At 50.3% G+C, this 14,955-nt stretch overlaps 7 protein-coding genes across 7 annotated transcripts; 2 read left to right on the top strand and 5 right to left on the bottom strand.

Annotated features, from left to right (window-relative positions):
• Nucleotides 1–530: 530 nt before the first annotated feature.
• Nucleotides 531–2,611, bottom strand: BDW43DRAFT_305872 (HET domain-containing protein; the record flags this gene model as incomplete). Its single annotated transcript, XM_032045886.1, has 2 exons — nt 531–2,389; nt 2,449–2,611. 2 exons carry the CDS (start codon nt 2,609–2,611, stop codon nt 531–533), a joined length of 2,022 nt encoding a protein of 673 aa, XP_031905822.1.
• A 3,856-nt stretch (nt 2,612–6,467) lies between these two features.
• BDW43DRAFT_260404 (MAPEG family protein) lies at nt 6,468–7,289 on the bottom strand. The gene has a single exon (XM_032040205.1). It carries the CDS (start codon nt 7,106–7,108, stop codon nt 6,683–6,685), a length of 426 nt encoding a protein of 141 aa, XP_031905821.1. The 5' UTR covers nt 7,109–7,289; the 3' UTR covers nt 6,468–6,682.
• A 310-nt stretch (nt 7,290–7,599) lies between these two features.
• Nucleotides 7,600–9,407, bottom strand: BDW43DRAFT_305868 (uncharacterized protein; the record flags this gene model as incomplete). The annotated part of the gene is made up of 5 exons (XM_032045885.1): nt 7,600–7,838; nt 8,171–8,518; nt 8,625–8,711; nt 8,763–8,987; nt 9,107–9,407. The coding sequence occupies 5 exons, from the start codon at nt 9,405–9,407 to the stop codon at nt 7,600–7,602; spliced, it is 1,200 nt and encodes a 399-aa protein (XP_031905820.1).
• A 381-nt stretch (nt 9,408–9,788) lies between these two features.
• On the bottom strand, nt 9,789–11,202 carry BDW43DRAFT_260402 (phenylacetaldoxime dehydratase family protein). The gene has a single exon (XM_032040204.1). It carries the CDS (start codon nt 11,073–11,075, stop codon nt 9,933–9,935), a length of 1,143 nt encoding a protein of 380 aa, XP_031905819.1. The 5' UTR covers nt 11,076–11,202; the 3' UTR covers nt 9,789–9,932.
• Nucleotides 11,203–11,309: 107 nt separating this feature from the next.
• BDW43DRAFT_260401 (carbon-nitrogen hydrolase family protein) lies at nt 11,310–12,822 on the top strand. The gene has a single exon (XM_032040203.1). It carries the CDS (start codon nt 11,490–11,492, stop codon nt 12,549–12,551), a length of 1,062 nt encoding a protein of 353 aa, XP_031905818.1. The 5' UTR covers nt 11,310–11,489; the 3' UTR covers nt 12,552–12,822.
• A 61-nt stretch (nt 12,823–12,883) lies between these two features.
• BDW43DRAFT_260399 (uncharacterized protein) lies at nt 12,884–14,773 on the bottom strand. The gene is made up of 3 exons (XM_032040202.1): nt 14,749–14,773; nt 13,690–14,692; nt 12,884–13,635 (listed from the first exon to the last, which is right to left on the bottom strand). The coding sequence occupies exons 2-3, from the start codon at nt 14,067–14,069 to the stop codon at nt 13,155–13,157; spliced, it is 861 nt and encodes a 286-aa protein (XP_031905816.1). The 5' UTR covers nt 14,070–14,692; nt 14,749–14,773; the 3' UTR covers nt 12,884–13,154.
• On the top strand, nt 14,183–14,718 carry BDW43DRAFT_72331 (uncharacterized protein). The gene has a single exon (XM_032050433.1). It carries the CDS (start codon nt 14,321–14,323, stop codon nt 14,633–14,635), a length of 315 nt encoding a protein of 104 aa, XP_031905817.1. The 5' UTR covers nt 14,183–14,320; the 3' UTR covers nt 14,636–14,718.
• Nucleotides 14,774–14,955: the final 182 nt, after the last annotated feature.

Raw genomic sequence — 14,955 nt, 5'->3', positions numbered from 1 at the left:
CATCATACATCCGAATGGAGCTTGAACTAGTGGTGTTCGATTGAAACCTCAATCATTCCAACTGTCAACGCTAACTAGGCATGTTGCATACTAAGAAGGGATCGGTGCTTAATTTCGATTAATGAATAATGGCCTCCGCCGTCTGCAATCCGGCCGCAGCAATGTTTGTTGATCGCAACCATCACACCAGCCGGAAACGGTCAGCTCTTAGGATCTAGATCATCTATCGCAACAGCATACGATACCGGCGGAATGCACATGACAAGATTGAATACCTCGCCGACGATCACAGCCGACCGCTCGGCCCCTCCGCCTACTCGTCTGACACAGGATTGACAACGTGAGATAGCAACAAAAATTCTCCGGGGGGTGAAAAGTTGCTAGTTCAGGGAACAAGTATTGTCCCTGCATATAATAGCCTCTAATATTGACGAGATGCGTCGCAAAATTTTCTCCAGCAAACCTCTCACAGCGCTGCCAATACATGCAGCGCCCTAGTAAACAAGAGTATCCCTCGGAAGAAAATGGAATCAGACAAGAGTAATCGAGACTGAATACTGTTCTAGTTCGGGCATTGGGTCCGCAGGCATCTCTTCCTCAGGTTCTTCAGTTAGGGCCTTTTCTGGGACAAACAGCCGTGGGGTCAGGTTAGAGATAGAAGACCTGTTTTCAGACTTTGAGAGCCTTTGCAGAAACCGGAGCAAGCTTTCGAGAACGCAAAGAATGATCATCCAGAACCCCCCGTAGGTAGCCTTTTGTAGGATTGGCGAGTCGATAATACCAACTCGTTCGTAGACCTCGTTGTCCTTCTCGGTGCGTTTAACTAACAAACCAAACCGATGGTCTATGAAGGGAGAAAACCCAGTGTTGCCATCTGGAAGGCGAGCAAGAAGGAGAACAAACAGTTGCTCCTGAAGTAATAGTGGCTCAGAATCGAGATCAAAACCGGCTTGGAGAAAGAACTGATCATGTCCAACATCGACTTTCACCAGTTTATCTACAACAGGGTTCCGCAGGGGCAGTAGCAGCATTTCAGAGAACGGCGAGCTATGGTCCGTTGGACAAATAGTCTCAATAGACAGGAGCGGTGCATTCAGACGAAGATAGCCACCGCGGACAGCGCCATATAAATCTGGGCTGTCTGGTTCCACATTGCAATCAATGAATGTCGCCAGTGGCTCATAGTCTGCGATGGCACGCTTCCACCTACACCGGTCGATGAAATGGTAAACAATAAATTTGACTGGTCCCTCGACAGAAACCCAAGACCAGGATGGGGCGCGATATGCCGTTGGCTTCATGAGTGGCTCCTTGCGGTTTGTTCCAGACCATAGTAAACCCTCGATCAGTCCTTTCTTCCAAAGCCCAGCATAGTATACGTCCTTCGACTTCTGCGCCATTGCGTTTGCCACACCGGATAATGCAGGGAGCCGATCTGACTGGATCGAGATTGACCGTTGTGTATACTCCTCAATCATTTCATACCACCCTCGATAATTAACTTCTGAGTCGCCGTTCGGACGAGGGCCGAATACGGACCTCTCAATCGCCGCTGTTCTTCTGAGCCGATCCAGGTTATGGATATTACCAAGCCTCACATCACCATCTTCGGCCTGGCTTAGTGTCCGACACTCCCAAAAGAGCTGCCTCGCACCGTACAGTAAGATGCGTTGGGACAGATACCGCTCTTGCAAGCACCAGGCTCTGCTTTGAAGTGGCTCCGGTGAAACCGGATCCTGGCCAGATGTCCATCGCTCACCGACTGGAGGGAGGAGGGATAAGTTCAAAGAACTGACGGGTCCCGCATGAGGGGATTCGACAAAACTGAGCGAAGCCCGATGTTCTCGAGGGCAAAGAAAACCTTGATCATCGGCACTCGACTTTGACGCTCCGATCACCAGAAAGGCATCCATGTATACTGCTGCCATTCTCCCGGCCTCGACCTGCCAGTCGTGTCGATCGTTCTGAACAATGCAAAGTGTATCGATCCAGAGATATCGGATCCCAAGCCGACGAGTGATAAGAATCGCCTCTTGGAAGACTTGAGACATGTCACTGATGCGGATTTCCCGCTTACGGTCCTCCAGGTTCTCGGTTGTCGTCGCGAATGGAAGGCATTTGCCCCAGCAGTGGCTTAATGCAACATAACGACCGGTGTGATCCTCCTTATTCTGGTCGTCCCGGATACATACTGTCCATACATCGAGCTCCGGGGAGCTGACATCTATCACTCGTGTTGGTAGTCGTGGTGGTTGTGGAGATTCCTTGCAATGCGTATGGTGCTCATTGATACACGAGTTCACCCACGAGTCGATCACCAAAAATGCCTGCTCCCCATCCGCAGCTGCCGCGATAGTCCGACCTAGGATCGCATCTGCCAAGGGGTCGTCTAAGAAGGATTAAGATCGAGTCGAATGTCAGAAGAAGAATGATCGCGTTTTCCCGTACCATAACCAGTGGCTACGCAAATCTCTGCTCGGAGAGTCAACCCCCATGAGAATCCTGACGAGGTGGTGACGACAAGAATGACATTGGCCTTGTCATTATGTCGGGGCTTGTGCCCACCGTCCTCATTAGATAGAGATGCGCATACTTGTAACGACATGACCATGGGGAAGTCCAGGTACCCGTCTATTTTGCCCAGAGGTTCTATTTCCGGGGATCGTGAGGGGGGGCTCTCCCCGCTTGCCTCCTGTTGTGCAGCTTCATATTTGAAAGAAGCCTCTAACCCTTGTCGGACCAATGTGCATAATACACAACCCGATGATGCGGACAGTTCACCGAGACATGAAAACCACGGAATATTAAAAGACACACGCGATTGGTTAGACTCTCTCCATAATGGGAGTCCTTTCAGGAGGAGGTCCTGGAGAGAGATTGTCTTACAGCGAGAACAGAGGGAGCGCATGGTTGTCAGTGGCATCGTCGAATTGAGGGTGGAAGTTCTATTTATTATGTGGTCCGCTCCCGCTTTCCACCAATTAATACAATCAACCAGTGTCAAACCAGTATTATTCACGCAATACCTTTCTATACAACCCGATTAGGAATATCAGTGAATATGGACACCTACTAGGATCGTCCATTGCCTTCTCAGTCTTTATTCCCTCAGGTTGCCCGACTTCGACTTCCCACTTTCTTCTTCCTCCCACTATCTCACAATCACAACCTCAACAACGCGATCTGAGTTGCCATTTCCACATCTCAGTACTCATTTGAGCTTATTTCTTGTCATCACTAGTCTTGTCACCTTCATACTGCGAAAATCTCACCACATCAGGTAAGTTGCCCTGTCTAATCTCCTTCTCCTGGCCTCATCCAAGCCTCAGATCTAATCTCCTCCTATAGCCTAAGTCACTGTTTTCCAGCACCGCCTCCCTTGGTAGGCGCACTGGCTCACGTCCTTCAGTGTCCTCTCACTTCGCTCGCGCTGTTTAAGATTTATCTGACCCTGTCTGCTAATCCTGGATTCGTTATTCTAGATATATCTTATCCTGCAGATATATTTTAAGTGGACCTGACTCGCTCTTCGACGCTGGAATTATTCGAAATCCTTAGGAATCTTCGGAACTACACTCCTTTCTGTATAGTGGAGACGAAGCTGAGCGAGAGACTAGGGGACGCGGAGTAAACAGACTCGTGTGGGCGAGCGCTCAGGCGCGTGCGCTTAGGCATTTGGAGATTGGCTGCTTTTTGTCCGTGAATAAAATCTCTGGTAAGATCCAAACTGTTCACATTAACCTAATTATCATACTTAATCCTACGTTCCACCGGTATTTCTATTCGATGATACGGGAGTATCATCATCCGTATATATATCCCTATGCTCGCACTTAGCCCTCGGCCTTTTCCCTCGGATATGGCCTTTCATGTGCGGAAGACTCCATGTTTCTGATCCAGGATCTGTTCCCAGACAGATTGTGGGGAACCATAATATTCAATTTAGTGATTGCTAATACATGACATAGTCGAGATGTCGATTAAAATAGGATATGACCCCAGGATGGTAAAATAATGGGAATCGAGGGCGTGCACTATCCCAAGCATACATTAGAAAAGCATGAGGATGTCCCTGGGAACTTGGCTGAGGGTTTTCAGACTGAGTTCAGCCAATCAGCTCCAAAGCCTATTTAAGACCGAGAATCCACTTCTTCCCTTTTTGGTGGAGTACGGTAACCGATGGAAAGTTAAGAATGATCGACGGGGTTTCATAGGGGAAGATGGGGAGTTTAAGTCGGGTGCGTCGCATATGCTGTGAATTTCCCACAGCCAGCCACTGAAGTATGTCTGGTTAGGCACAGCGATCCCTAACGTCGGCATGTCTAACGATACCACGAAGAACTTTCTGCCTCTGGTCACACTTTGGTACAACGCCCGTATTGTTAGGCCGGACACCACCCAGTTTCTTGTGCAAAAGGCTGGAAGCCTCGATAACACAATGATAGATATTTAGAATCTGGTACATGCGTAGAAGCTCCTAGTATACTCCTTTAGGAGGGGCGGCAGGCCGTAGCAAGGGTAACCGGGAGAATAGTTTCGTTCTACTACTAATCTTCTACCAGGAGCCTCTCACAGGACGATGGGTGCGGATGGGCGGTATCCCCATTGGTGTCAAGCTGAAGCTAGATATAGAGGACACAGGCACAGATCCGGCGGAGCATAGGAGGGTAGCGAGAGAGGGAGATCTGGGACGATCCATGGCGTAGCTGAAGGGGGTCCTGGAAGACGTACTCGGCCGCGATGTGATCGGATTCGACAACACTATCCTTGACGGGTGCAGTCAGTGTCATAAGTTAGGAAAGTTAAGGAGCAGGTGCTGAACATGCTGGCGGAAGCGGCTGTAGGAAACTCCACGAGTGCTGGCCTCCGCGTCTCACGGCCAGACCTCTGGTTCAATAGCTGGCCTGCAAGAACATCAACTATTTGATCATCGACAAGCAGGCTGATATTACTGTAGGCCCCGACGTCGTGGCCGGAATCAGGCGGTTTGCCAGCGCCATGACAGCGGCTGCCCGAAAACATTTGCCTGAAACACAAGCTAGAGCATGATGGTGAAAGAGAACCTCGGCTTATGCGGGCCACTATACCGCCATGTCAGATGATAACGATTGAGTTGGAGAATTGTAGGGAGGTCCATGATGAGCACTCGCGACAGTCCAAGAACCTGCTCGTTGCAATTAAGCGCTAGAAGTCCGAAGAGAGGAAGGATTGCGTCAAGCTCCCAATGTTTGCTACGGATTATGGATAAGGAGCATTTCTTCGAGAAGCCCTATCGCTGGATGCTAATCTTCGCTATGTGGTCCTTAGAGCTCTGGATAATAGAGATTTTTCTTGACCAGCTGGGCCTGCCTTACACTATTATCCGCTCCGACATGAACAACGACCATTGCGGCCGTGCGGCCGAGACATTCAATAAACAACCCACTTCGGCAACCCAGATTCTACTATGCACGACGGGTGTGGTGCGACCGGTTTGAACCTCTATCAAAACTACTGGATAGAAGAGGCACAGTAATCTGAACACTATCCTACAATCGGGCGGGCAGCAGCTTCACGCAAAGAGTAATCCAAGGCACAGAAGATTTACATTCTCTACCAGGATCGCACGGTGACCACTTACCTGCAATATATGCACTTCGAGAAAGCCACAGCCCAAATCGCCGTGGCGATGAGACCGGAGCTCGAGCCAATTATAGACGCCCTGAGAGAAAGTTATTGCACCAAGAGAGTCGATGATTTGAGCCGAGACGTGACCGACACGGCAGCGACTGAAGCATTTGCTCTGGGAACCAACACCGAATTGACCGCCTATACAACCCCGGAGACGGTGTGCAAACTGCCGAACAGGAATCTTAGTACTAATGAGCCTGAATCCGCCGACTTATCCAAGACACCCGGTATAAAGGCGCTGGATCAATGAGCCGAGAGCTTAAAAAGCAAGCAGTTTGAAGAGGTGAGTGCTTCCATCTGCTAGGTCTTAACTTTGCATCCCTGGGCGGAAATGGCACGGGCGGTGGGGACTTCTGCCTAGAAACAGAAAGGGTGGGTATTGAAGACATTGAACTTGACCATGACTGATATATTGAAACTAGGTCTAGGATAGAGCTCGGACTAAATAGGGAAGAGGGTGTTTGGAAAAGATCTGTCTAAGAACCCACTATCTGGATTAGCTGGTTGGACTTCCCAGGGTTACTCATTAGCATTGACGCTAAAGGCCAAGGCCACAGAACCTACTGGCGGCGAGGGAGCGACACTGGGAAGGATCTCAAGGAAAAGGAAGCTGATACTCTGTCTATCGCTCCAATCCGTGGAAAAAAGCGGTCCACTTCTGAAATGACTGAACTTAAGCTAATACCGTGAGTGACGTAAGCCCTTGATTCAGTAGAACAGAGGGAGCGCATGGCTGCCAGTGGCATCGTATTCATTCTGACATTGAACCCACTTAGTCTCTCGGCATTAACGACAACCTCGGCTCAATTTAAATTACCCAGGACCTGCTTATTGGATTGCCGATCGCTAGGTTGTAATGAGATCGTGCGATACGGACATTGTATCATTGTGGATTGAATTGAGAGTTGAGATTCTATATACTACATCCGCCATTGCCTACACAGGTTTCCTCAGACCTCAAGCGACAAGCCAACTGTATGTACTGTGTACAATAACTCTTCCATCCAAACAATCAGAAGACCAGCAACGCAGCTCTTGCGGTCAACGCCATCAAAATCCCCGACGAAAATACGAATGTCGAGAAGCGCGTCATAACATGATTGGTCGTACAGTGCACCAGACTGTGGGTAATCCGGACAGCCACATAAGACCACGCCAAGAAAAGGTTCACCGGGTCATCATCACCTGCCACTGCCAATGCCAGAGCGATAGCGTAAAACTGGGTGGGCTGCTCCATGAGGTGGTTGTAGTTGTCCGCCTTCCACCGAACGTTGGCCGGTGTCATTCTGTCGAGTTCAGGCTTCGTGATTGTATTCGGGAAGTTCAATTTGGTGAAGACTGGAATGCGTACTTTGTACATCCAGATCTCCATGAAAAAGGTCCAGACATTGAGGGCAACCACGGGCCGGAGGAGGCCTGGGATCTGCGTGGTGGACATGATTTGAAATCAGATTTGAACCAATTGGAGTGTAGCTCCGCGTTGAGACAATTGATCCTACGATACAATTAGAAGAATGAAGCGCGATGTATCTGATCTTTGGCAGCAGTGGAGGAGAAACCGTGGGGGCGATTCCCAATTCTTATATTGGACCCTGTCACCTGACCACACACTAGTGTTGTGAACCAAGGCTCGATCAAGTAAACTATAGAGCTTCATCTACGGAATAAAATCCGTATGGAAATAGATTGATTTCCAATCAACCTAATGTTCATGTTGTATATAAACCCTCAAGTTTACGATGAGAAAATGTAACAATTGATCTTCCTCTGAATTACAACAACTAGAAATGTTTCTGCCTTACGGTTCAGGATAAATTTCTCGGTAACCCTACCCTTTCTATTAATAATGCTTACTACAAGTCAAGTGAAGAAAGAAGAGGAGGGAACCAAAAGACCAAATATAGGTAACTGCGGATCGACAGCATGATCTCAACTCTGCCATTCATTACGCCGCAGTACATCAATGAACTTCTCCACTAGGCCACTCTCAATCAGCTCCACACCTCCACTGAGTGCCGGACTGGCCGCTTGGGTCTTCATCTCAAAAGAAAGCCACACGCGACCAGGATTGTCATTATCATATTTGTCTGTGGAGAAGTCCAGCAACTCGATGGCTGGGTTCTTGCGCGGATCCTGTTCACCCTCCGTAAGGGTTGCACCCACTGCCTCTTGGGTAGAACATCAAACTCTAGCCCGGAACGGCGAAGAGCCGGCAATAGATCTTCAGCCAACCGAAAAGTCTTCGCGTTTTGTACGTGGAAAAAGCATCGGAATCGCTGGACAACTTTTTTGTGTTCTCGTTGGGGTTGATCCCCTTCAATTGTAGAACGGCGTTCGCCACGATATCCGCTGGAAGCTATGATGGTCTCATCCACCGCTGGCAATGATTTCAAAATAGATGCCATCTAGAGCAATAGTGTAATAGCATTGGTGGCGTTCCATTTGCCTGTCATGCTATCGCCGACATTCTGTCCCACCCGCGGAATTCTAGCAGTCATACTTGTCTGCTTAGCGGCCACATAGACAATCCGCTCTGCGACGAGCTTGGATCTTGCATAGCCCATGTTCTGTGCCCAGGATAGCTCAGGAATCGGTGCCTCCGCAATAGTGGCCGGTAGACGGGTGGCGGCCGCGACTGAAATCGAGGAACAAAAGTAGAACGCTGCTGGTGAGGGTCTCTCACTAGAGAGACAGTGGTTGATCAATTTGTGGATTCCCCTGATGTGCTGCGCTTCAAAACTGCGCTCACCAAGCGTGAAGTTGACCGCCCAAGCAACATGGATCATCTCTGTGAATGATCGACGGAGCTCCCCAAGCACAGACGGAGATAGCTGTCTTCCAATCCGAGCTGAGAGGGCAAAGCTACGATTTTGGAGATATTGAGCATGGCAGCTCTCTCGAGGCTAGGCTAGAAAGGATACGTTAAAAGCATTGCTTGCGTCTGCGGCACGTACCAAACAGTATATCGTCCTGATAAAGTCGTGTTGCATAAGTCTCGAGAGGATGTATACCCCTAATGAACCGGTGGCTCCGGTCAATACCTGGAAGAGTCTGTTAGCAACATAAGACGGATTTGTGATAAGTGAGCCTACAATAGTCTCGGCGTCCTCTCTTTCGTGGCACAAAGCTCGAATACTTGTCAATCACCTCAGTCATTGCCTTCAACTCATCTTCTGCTCTATAGGCGTCACCTGTACGGAGAGCGTACAGATGCGCGGCAAGGCGTCTGACATTGGCAAAGTCGTAAATCACGTTATGGCCGAGTTCGGCTGTTCCAATATCCACTTTCTTCTTGTTGATACTCCTGGCTTTAATTGCTTGTGTCGACGCCGGTTACTTGTGGTGTAGTTGGCTCTACAAGCTCCGTGCATTTAGAAAATAGGTTTCGGAAGGCCTGTTGAGCCCAAGGAGCGGATGATGAAGGCCCATTTCTGACTGAGTTCAGGTGTTCCCGTCACGTCTAAGTTCGATGACTCGGTGCATTGAGATCGAGGAAGTTGAAGAAGTACATCAGCCAAAGAGTCGGCTGAGAAGACTTGAAATGGGCATAAGTCCCAGAGGCATTGGGTGGACCAAACCATCATGTAGAGATCAATCTTTCTCACTAACGTGATCTCCTTCGGGTCAACCTTGGCGAAAGAACCAAATCGGGCATACTGGGTGGATGATTGTCCGACACCCTTGAGGTACTCGACATGGTGGGTATTCTCCTTGCCATGTAGGGTTGTGTCTGCCATTGCGACTCCAGATGTCTCAATTAATCTGTAGTGGACTTTGGAAGGGATGCCCTAAATAGAACATTGGCCTTGACATGCGGAGGTTGGCGCCTTTCATGGGACTCCCAGCTGATGGGCTCTGCTGATATCACTGTCCCCATGTCCCCACCTCCACGTTTAGAGAATCTGGGGTCACTGAAGAGTCAAGGCTTGCCAAGCTCATGGCTGAGGGGAGAGCCCAACCGTGGATGTGAAGCCATATCCCTCCACCTCCGATTGGATCGAGGCTCGAGATATTCGGATATGCCTGTATATTTCCGACCTTCTATCAACTAGGTTTACTTAGTGTCGGAAAACGACCATCGTTAATATGTGACATATCCAGAACGTGATCATAGCCTCTGCAGGATGGAAGTTTAGCGGATATAGGAAAACTTTACAGAGGCTGGTTCGTTCACAGACTTCTACAGCTCTACATCATGTTCGGCTCCGCATAATGCCCCCGATCCTGAATGTGGGTTGATGTATATTAATCATATCCAGACATTAATCGCTAACCTCCTTGAGCGAGACACTCTTGATCATTCCCGTTTCAGGCAGGCAATTAACATACTCGAAGTGCGCATCGCCGCGCTTCAACACCGACACCTCATGCCACGTGCGGAATTTTCGCTTCTCCCCGAAGGTTTTCGCATGGCGAATCGCACCGGTATAGATTGCCAGGTGCGATGGATGGTGCTTTGCCCAACTCTCCAAATCCGCCAAACTGGTGAAGAATCCGGTCACACAGGATTCGTTTGATTGCCCGGACCACTGGGGCGATGAATTGGGGACGTTTTGCAAGTACCTCAGAGCCATCGAACCGGATGTGGTGGGATTCTGCCATAGATACGATAGCCCCTCCCGGAGAGTCGGCTCCAGATTTTCTTCGTATGAACGCTTCTCATCCTCATCGCAGTTGTCCCAGAATTGACCCGATCGGATATGCACCATGTTCTGGAAGTTGGTGCCGGTCAAGTGCTTGCCTACTGAGGACGGGACGGGGTCCGGAAATGCCGCTGCGATAGAACCTCCGTCCCGGTCGAAGAGGTCAAAGGCCGAATCGGGGATTCGATCCCGCGCAGCGCCCCAATATGCCGTACATGAGTGGTCCTTGGTACTCGTGCCGGGTAGCTGGGCAAGACCCGGGAGATAGTCAGTTCCAGTATAGTTGGTTTCCAAGCGAGGGATGTGACTGATAAATCGTTCACACCAGAGACCAACCGCCGGTTGGTCCGAAGGATCAAGCTCTCTGTGTAGCCGACTGAGATTTAGTCGTCTGATTCCCTCTTGATACTTGATCTCATCATTCCAGTAACAAGCGAACACGAGGGACTTGGGGGCATCGTTCCCGTCAAGAACTCGAAAGCGTTCCACCGATGCCGGCGCAGTGTTCCGATTCTGCGACAACCAAAGCTCAATGGCCGCGTGGCACTGGGGAAGCTCTGCCTGAGCTCCGGGATGCTGTTGGACTCCGATATACGCCGTAAATACTTTATCCAGGTTGTCCGGAAATTGCGCTAACCAACGCGGCATCGGAGGAACATGATTCTTTGGCCGTCGCAAAGGAAATATTCTCACCGGACAATCCATATGTGCCCGAGAAGAGCTGTATTTCCGGATGAGGGGAGCTATGGTACGTTTTGACATTTTCAGGTAATCCACCGTTGTTTCGAATTGAAGTATTTGCGTAAAAAGGGGATGATGGGAGGGGTGGGATATATTGATCTGCGATATGTAGCCACATAAATTATTGAATTTCAAGAGTGGAGTAGTAGTAGATCTATCATTCTTCAAGTAGACCCAGTAGAAAGAATGGGAACGGATATTGCGGGGAAAACCGCGGGAAACGGAACGGACCGGGGAACCAGAGTAGGGCTTAGGGCTTGATATCCCATCTCTCGACGTCCTTCCCAACATCCCTCCAGTCGCTCATCTTTGGTTGACATATCATACCTCTTACACGTCGAGGTGATATATTCGATCCCATGGAAGACACCTAGCTTTCCCCCTCCTGCCTTTGTTCCCCTCGTTAATCCCCAGTCATGACATTGATCACCGACAATGTCCTCCCTTAGACTCGCCGCGGCCCATGTCGCTCCCGTCTTTCTCGCCGCCCGTGAGACCACCCACAAGGCCGTTCATTTGATTGAACAGGCTTCCAGAAACCAGGCCAATCTCGTCGTTTTCCCAGAGTCGTTCATATCCGCCTTCCCCGTGTGGAGTGCTTTACGCCCACCGACCGAGAACCATGATCTCTTCCGGCGGATGGCCCACGAATCCATTGACGCCGACGGAGAGGAGATGCAGGCGGTTCGTGCGACTGCAAAAAAGTGCAATGTGGTGGTCAGCATCGGCTTTTCCGAGAGGGTTCGACCGGGCCGGGCAACGTTATTCAACTCGAATATGATCATTAGCAACCGTGGGGATGTTCTTATCCATCACCGCAAGCTTGTGCCCACATTTTTTGAGAAGCTGACCTGGTCTCCCGGAGACGGTCACGGATTGCGGGTGGCGGAGACGGAGTGGGGGAAAATCGGGGCCCTCATCTGTGGCGAGAACACCAATCCGCTGGCTAGATACGCTCTCATGGCTCAAGGCGAGCAGGTCCATATCTCCACTTGGCCCGCCATTTGGCCCACGCGGGTGCCATCCCCATCCGCACTGGGAGAGTCCAATCCACAGCCCGGTGCGACCGCCACAGCGAACTACGACAATGTCGCCGCGAACCGCATCCGTGCGGCTGCCCATTGCTTCGAAGCGAAATGTTTCGGGGTTCTCTCGGCGGGCGTCTTGGGAGGGGATGCGATCGATATCATTGCGTCTGGCTCACCGTATCTCCGGCAGGTCATGGAGCAATCACAACGGGCGGCGACCATGTTTCTCGACCCGACGGGCGCGCCGATTTCGGGATTTACGATGGCGGAAGATGCCACCCGCCAACCGACCGATTTCCTACAGGCGACGGAGGGAATCCTGTACGCCGATGTGAGTTTGGAGGACTGCATCGAGGGCAAACAGTACCACGATGTCGTTGGTGGCTACCAGCGCATGGATATCTTCGACCTGAATGTAAATCGCACGCGTCAGCAGCCCGTACGATTTACGCAAGTGGTTAATGTATAAACTGGTGGGAACTCACCCCCAAGGAACAACACGCGATCATCCTAAGAAAGTTCCTGTTTTAGAATAATCTGGACAAGATCTGGTGGGTACTGACCGATGGTACCCCTGAAGAACATCGCGTAACCATGTAGCTGTGTAGATGAAATGGAACGGGAATCGAGATGAATCCGAGTTCCGCACATAATATAAATTCAGCTCATTCCGAGCATACCATACAGTCCCAAGTTGCATGATCGGAGTTCTGCATTGTTCAATTAGCTCTGATGTTGGCAAAATATATAATTCAACAACAGAGATCTACGATCACCATCGCTATGAACACAACACAACTCCCAACATCCAAATCTTATTCATGATTTCCCAACAGCAAATAATACCCTACTGTAAAGGGTTTGTAATTAAATTATGTACGTTTTCTTTGGCAAGCTCGTGGTTCCCTCTCAGTTCCCAGCAACAAGAACGTTAAATGTCAATTTCGGCGACTGGAGACGATATGATTCTACGAGGGTGCACATCGGACAAGCAAGAAGTCAAGCGCAGCTTGTTCTACATCCTCATACATCCGTATATGACAAACAGTGCAGTGGGCTGATGTATGCCATTTCACATCACTAAAGTAGGAGTGAGCTGGACTAAGTTTGACGTCCAGCGTCCGGTGGGATGATGCGCCCAAATGTTTGGCAACGATCGGACCGCCGCGGCAATATTTTGGAACCCCGTCTGTGCGAACACCTGGTTCATCCGCTCAGTGAAATAGGACCGGTGCTCTGGGTCCGTGCTATCAGCGGCCGCCATGAAGCACACCCAGACCAGGGCATGTGCGCCGGGTTCGCTGGGGCCGACGCGCGACACCAATTGTTTCAGGTGCTCCAGCCGGCCCCACTGGTCGCCGTCGGTGGTCGCTCGGAGAATATAGATCTGCGAGGCTTCAATGAAGGCCTGTCGTACTACACACAGAACGCGGTTGTACTCAGAATCGGGGGGAAGCGGATAGTAAGTCCAGTCGAGGTAGTACTCCACGTGAAAGCCAAGGGCATTCATTCCCTGGGATTCTCCAAGTAGCGGTTGCCCCAGGAACTGGTACCTACATCAGACGTTAGTGTCTCTACGAGGGAGATACAAGGACTACACGGCTTACATATGAGTTTGCTGCACAAGGAACTGATATGCTGGCGTCGGTGTCATGTGAGAGAGGCTAGGTGCCACAGAGAGTAAAGTTCGGAGCAAGTGAATGTACTCGGAACTGCCAGTGATAGTTTCGCCTACTAGTAAGACGATCAGCGTGGCCCACGTGGATAGATTGAAGATGCGGTCTGGCGAAGCCTGTAGAGAGTCACGACGAAGGCGGGAAATGATCGCTGCACGACCAACTTCTGCAACCGGTCGAAAGCGTTCCTCTCGTAGGGCCAAGTGTTGAGCAGCCACAACTCGGATGGCACCGCGCAGGACTTCATCTTCGCAGGCGAGGGGTAAGAGAATATCGCGGTAGCCATTGGCAATATGATCAAAGATGACCATGACGGGGGCAACGTCACTGGCAACTAGGAAGTTTCAGTTGTTTTGCTGCAGGAACATGAGAAGGGAAGGTAACGTACAATGCGACAGGTACATTCGGTCTTCGGGACTCAAAGAAGTAATGGATGGCGTTATGAACGAGGCTGTGATCGGCCTCAAGGCCCACTGGGAACGATCATCATGTACTCGATTATCTTCGACGGAATCGGTAGAACGCTGGACTAGCTGGATTGCGTCGCCCTGAGAGCACCTCGATGATCCCGACGGGGTCTCATCAGAAAGCGCATCCTGAATCCGAGAATGGAGAGAATAGTGTGGGTCGTTTGCCTGTCTTGCTTTCGTCTGGATGTGATCGGGTGCGGATCGCTTTTCCGCCTTCTGCCTGGAACGTTTCGGGCGATCATCCTTCCACCGAATCTTCTGCGGCAGTGCGTTCCCCGACGGTAGCTGTTGGTTCCCATCCGGTCCAGGGATCGCACATCCTTTCAGTTTCCCCCGCGTGGCAACGCCCGGGGAGAAGCGAAACCGTCCCAAGCCAGAGCATTCGATTCCTTTCTTCTGGCACTTGAAACAGATGGGATGGGCCCCGTCGCAGATGATCCGTCGCTTGGTACACTGAAAACAACCTTGAGCATTCAAAGGTTAGCCAGTCAAATCTGATTGAAACAAAAGGTATACAAACCTCGATCCTTTGCACTTCCGAGAACCATTTAGCTGGAGGAATGGAGACTTTTGATGACAAAAGTTCAGCTTCAACTTTCGCGTTTCCTTTGTTTTGCGGGGGAAACCACGCTTGTCCTCTTCCGGTTAGGCGCACGGGACCTTATCGATAGTCCGGAGAAACGGGCCGAAGCGATAAAGAGTGTTTAATTTTATACATTTATTTCTC

This window comes from Aspergillus alliaceus, assembly GCF_009176365.1.
Source record: "Aspergillus alliaceus strain CBS 536.65 unplaced genomic scaffold BDW43scaffold_2, whole genome shotgun sequence".
NCBI classification, from domain to species: Eukaryota; Fungi; Ascomycota; class Eurotiomycetes; order Eurotiales; family Aspergillaceae; genus Aspergillus; species Aspergillus alliaceus.
Note: the sequence above shows the minus strand (reverse complement) of the source record. Positions and strands in the feature narration are given on the sequence as shown.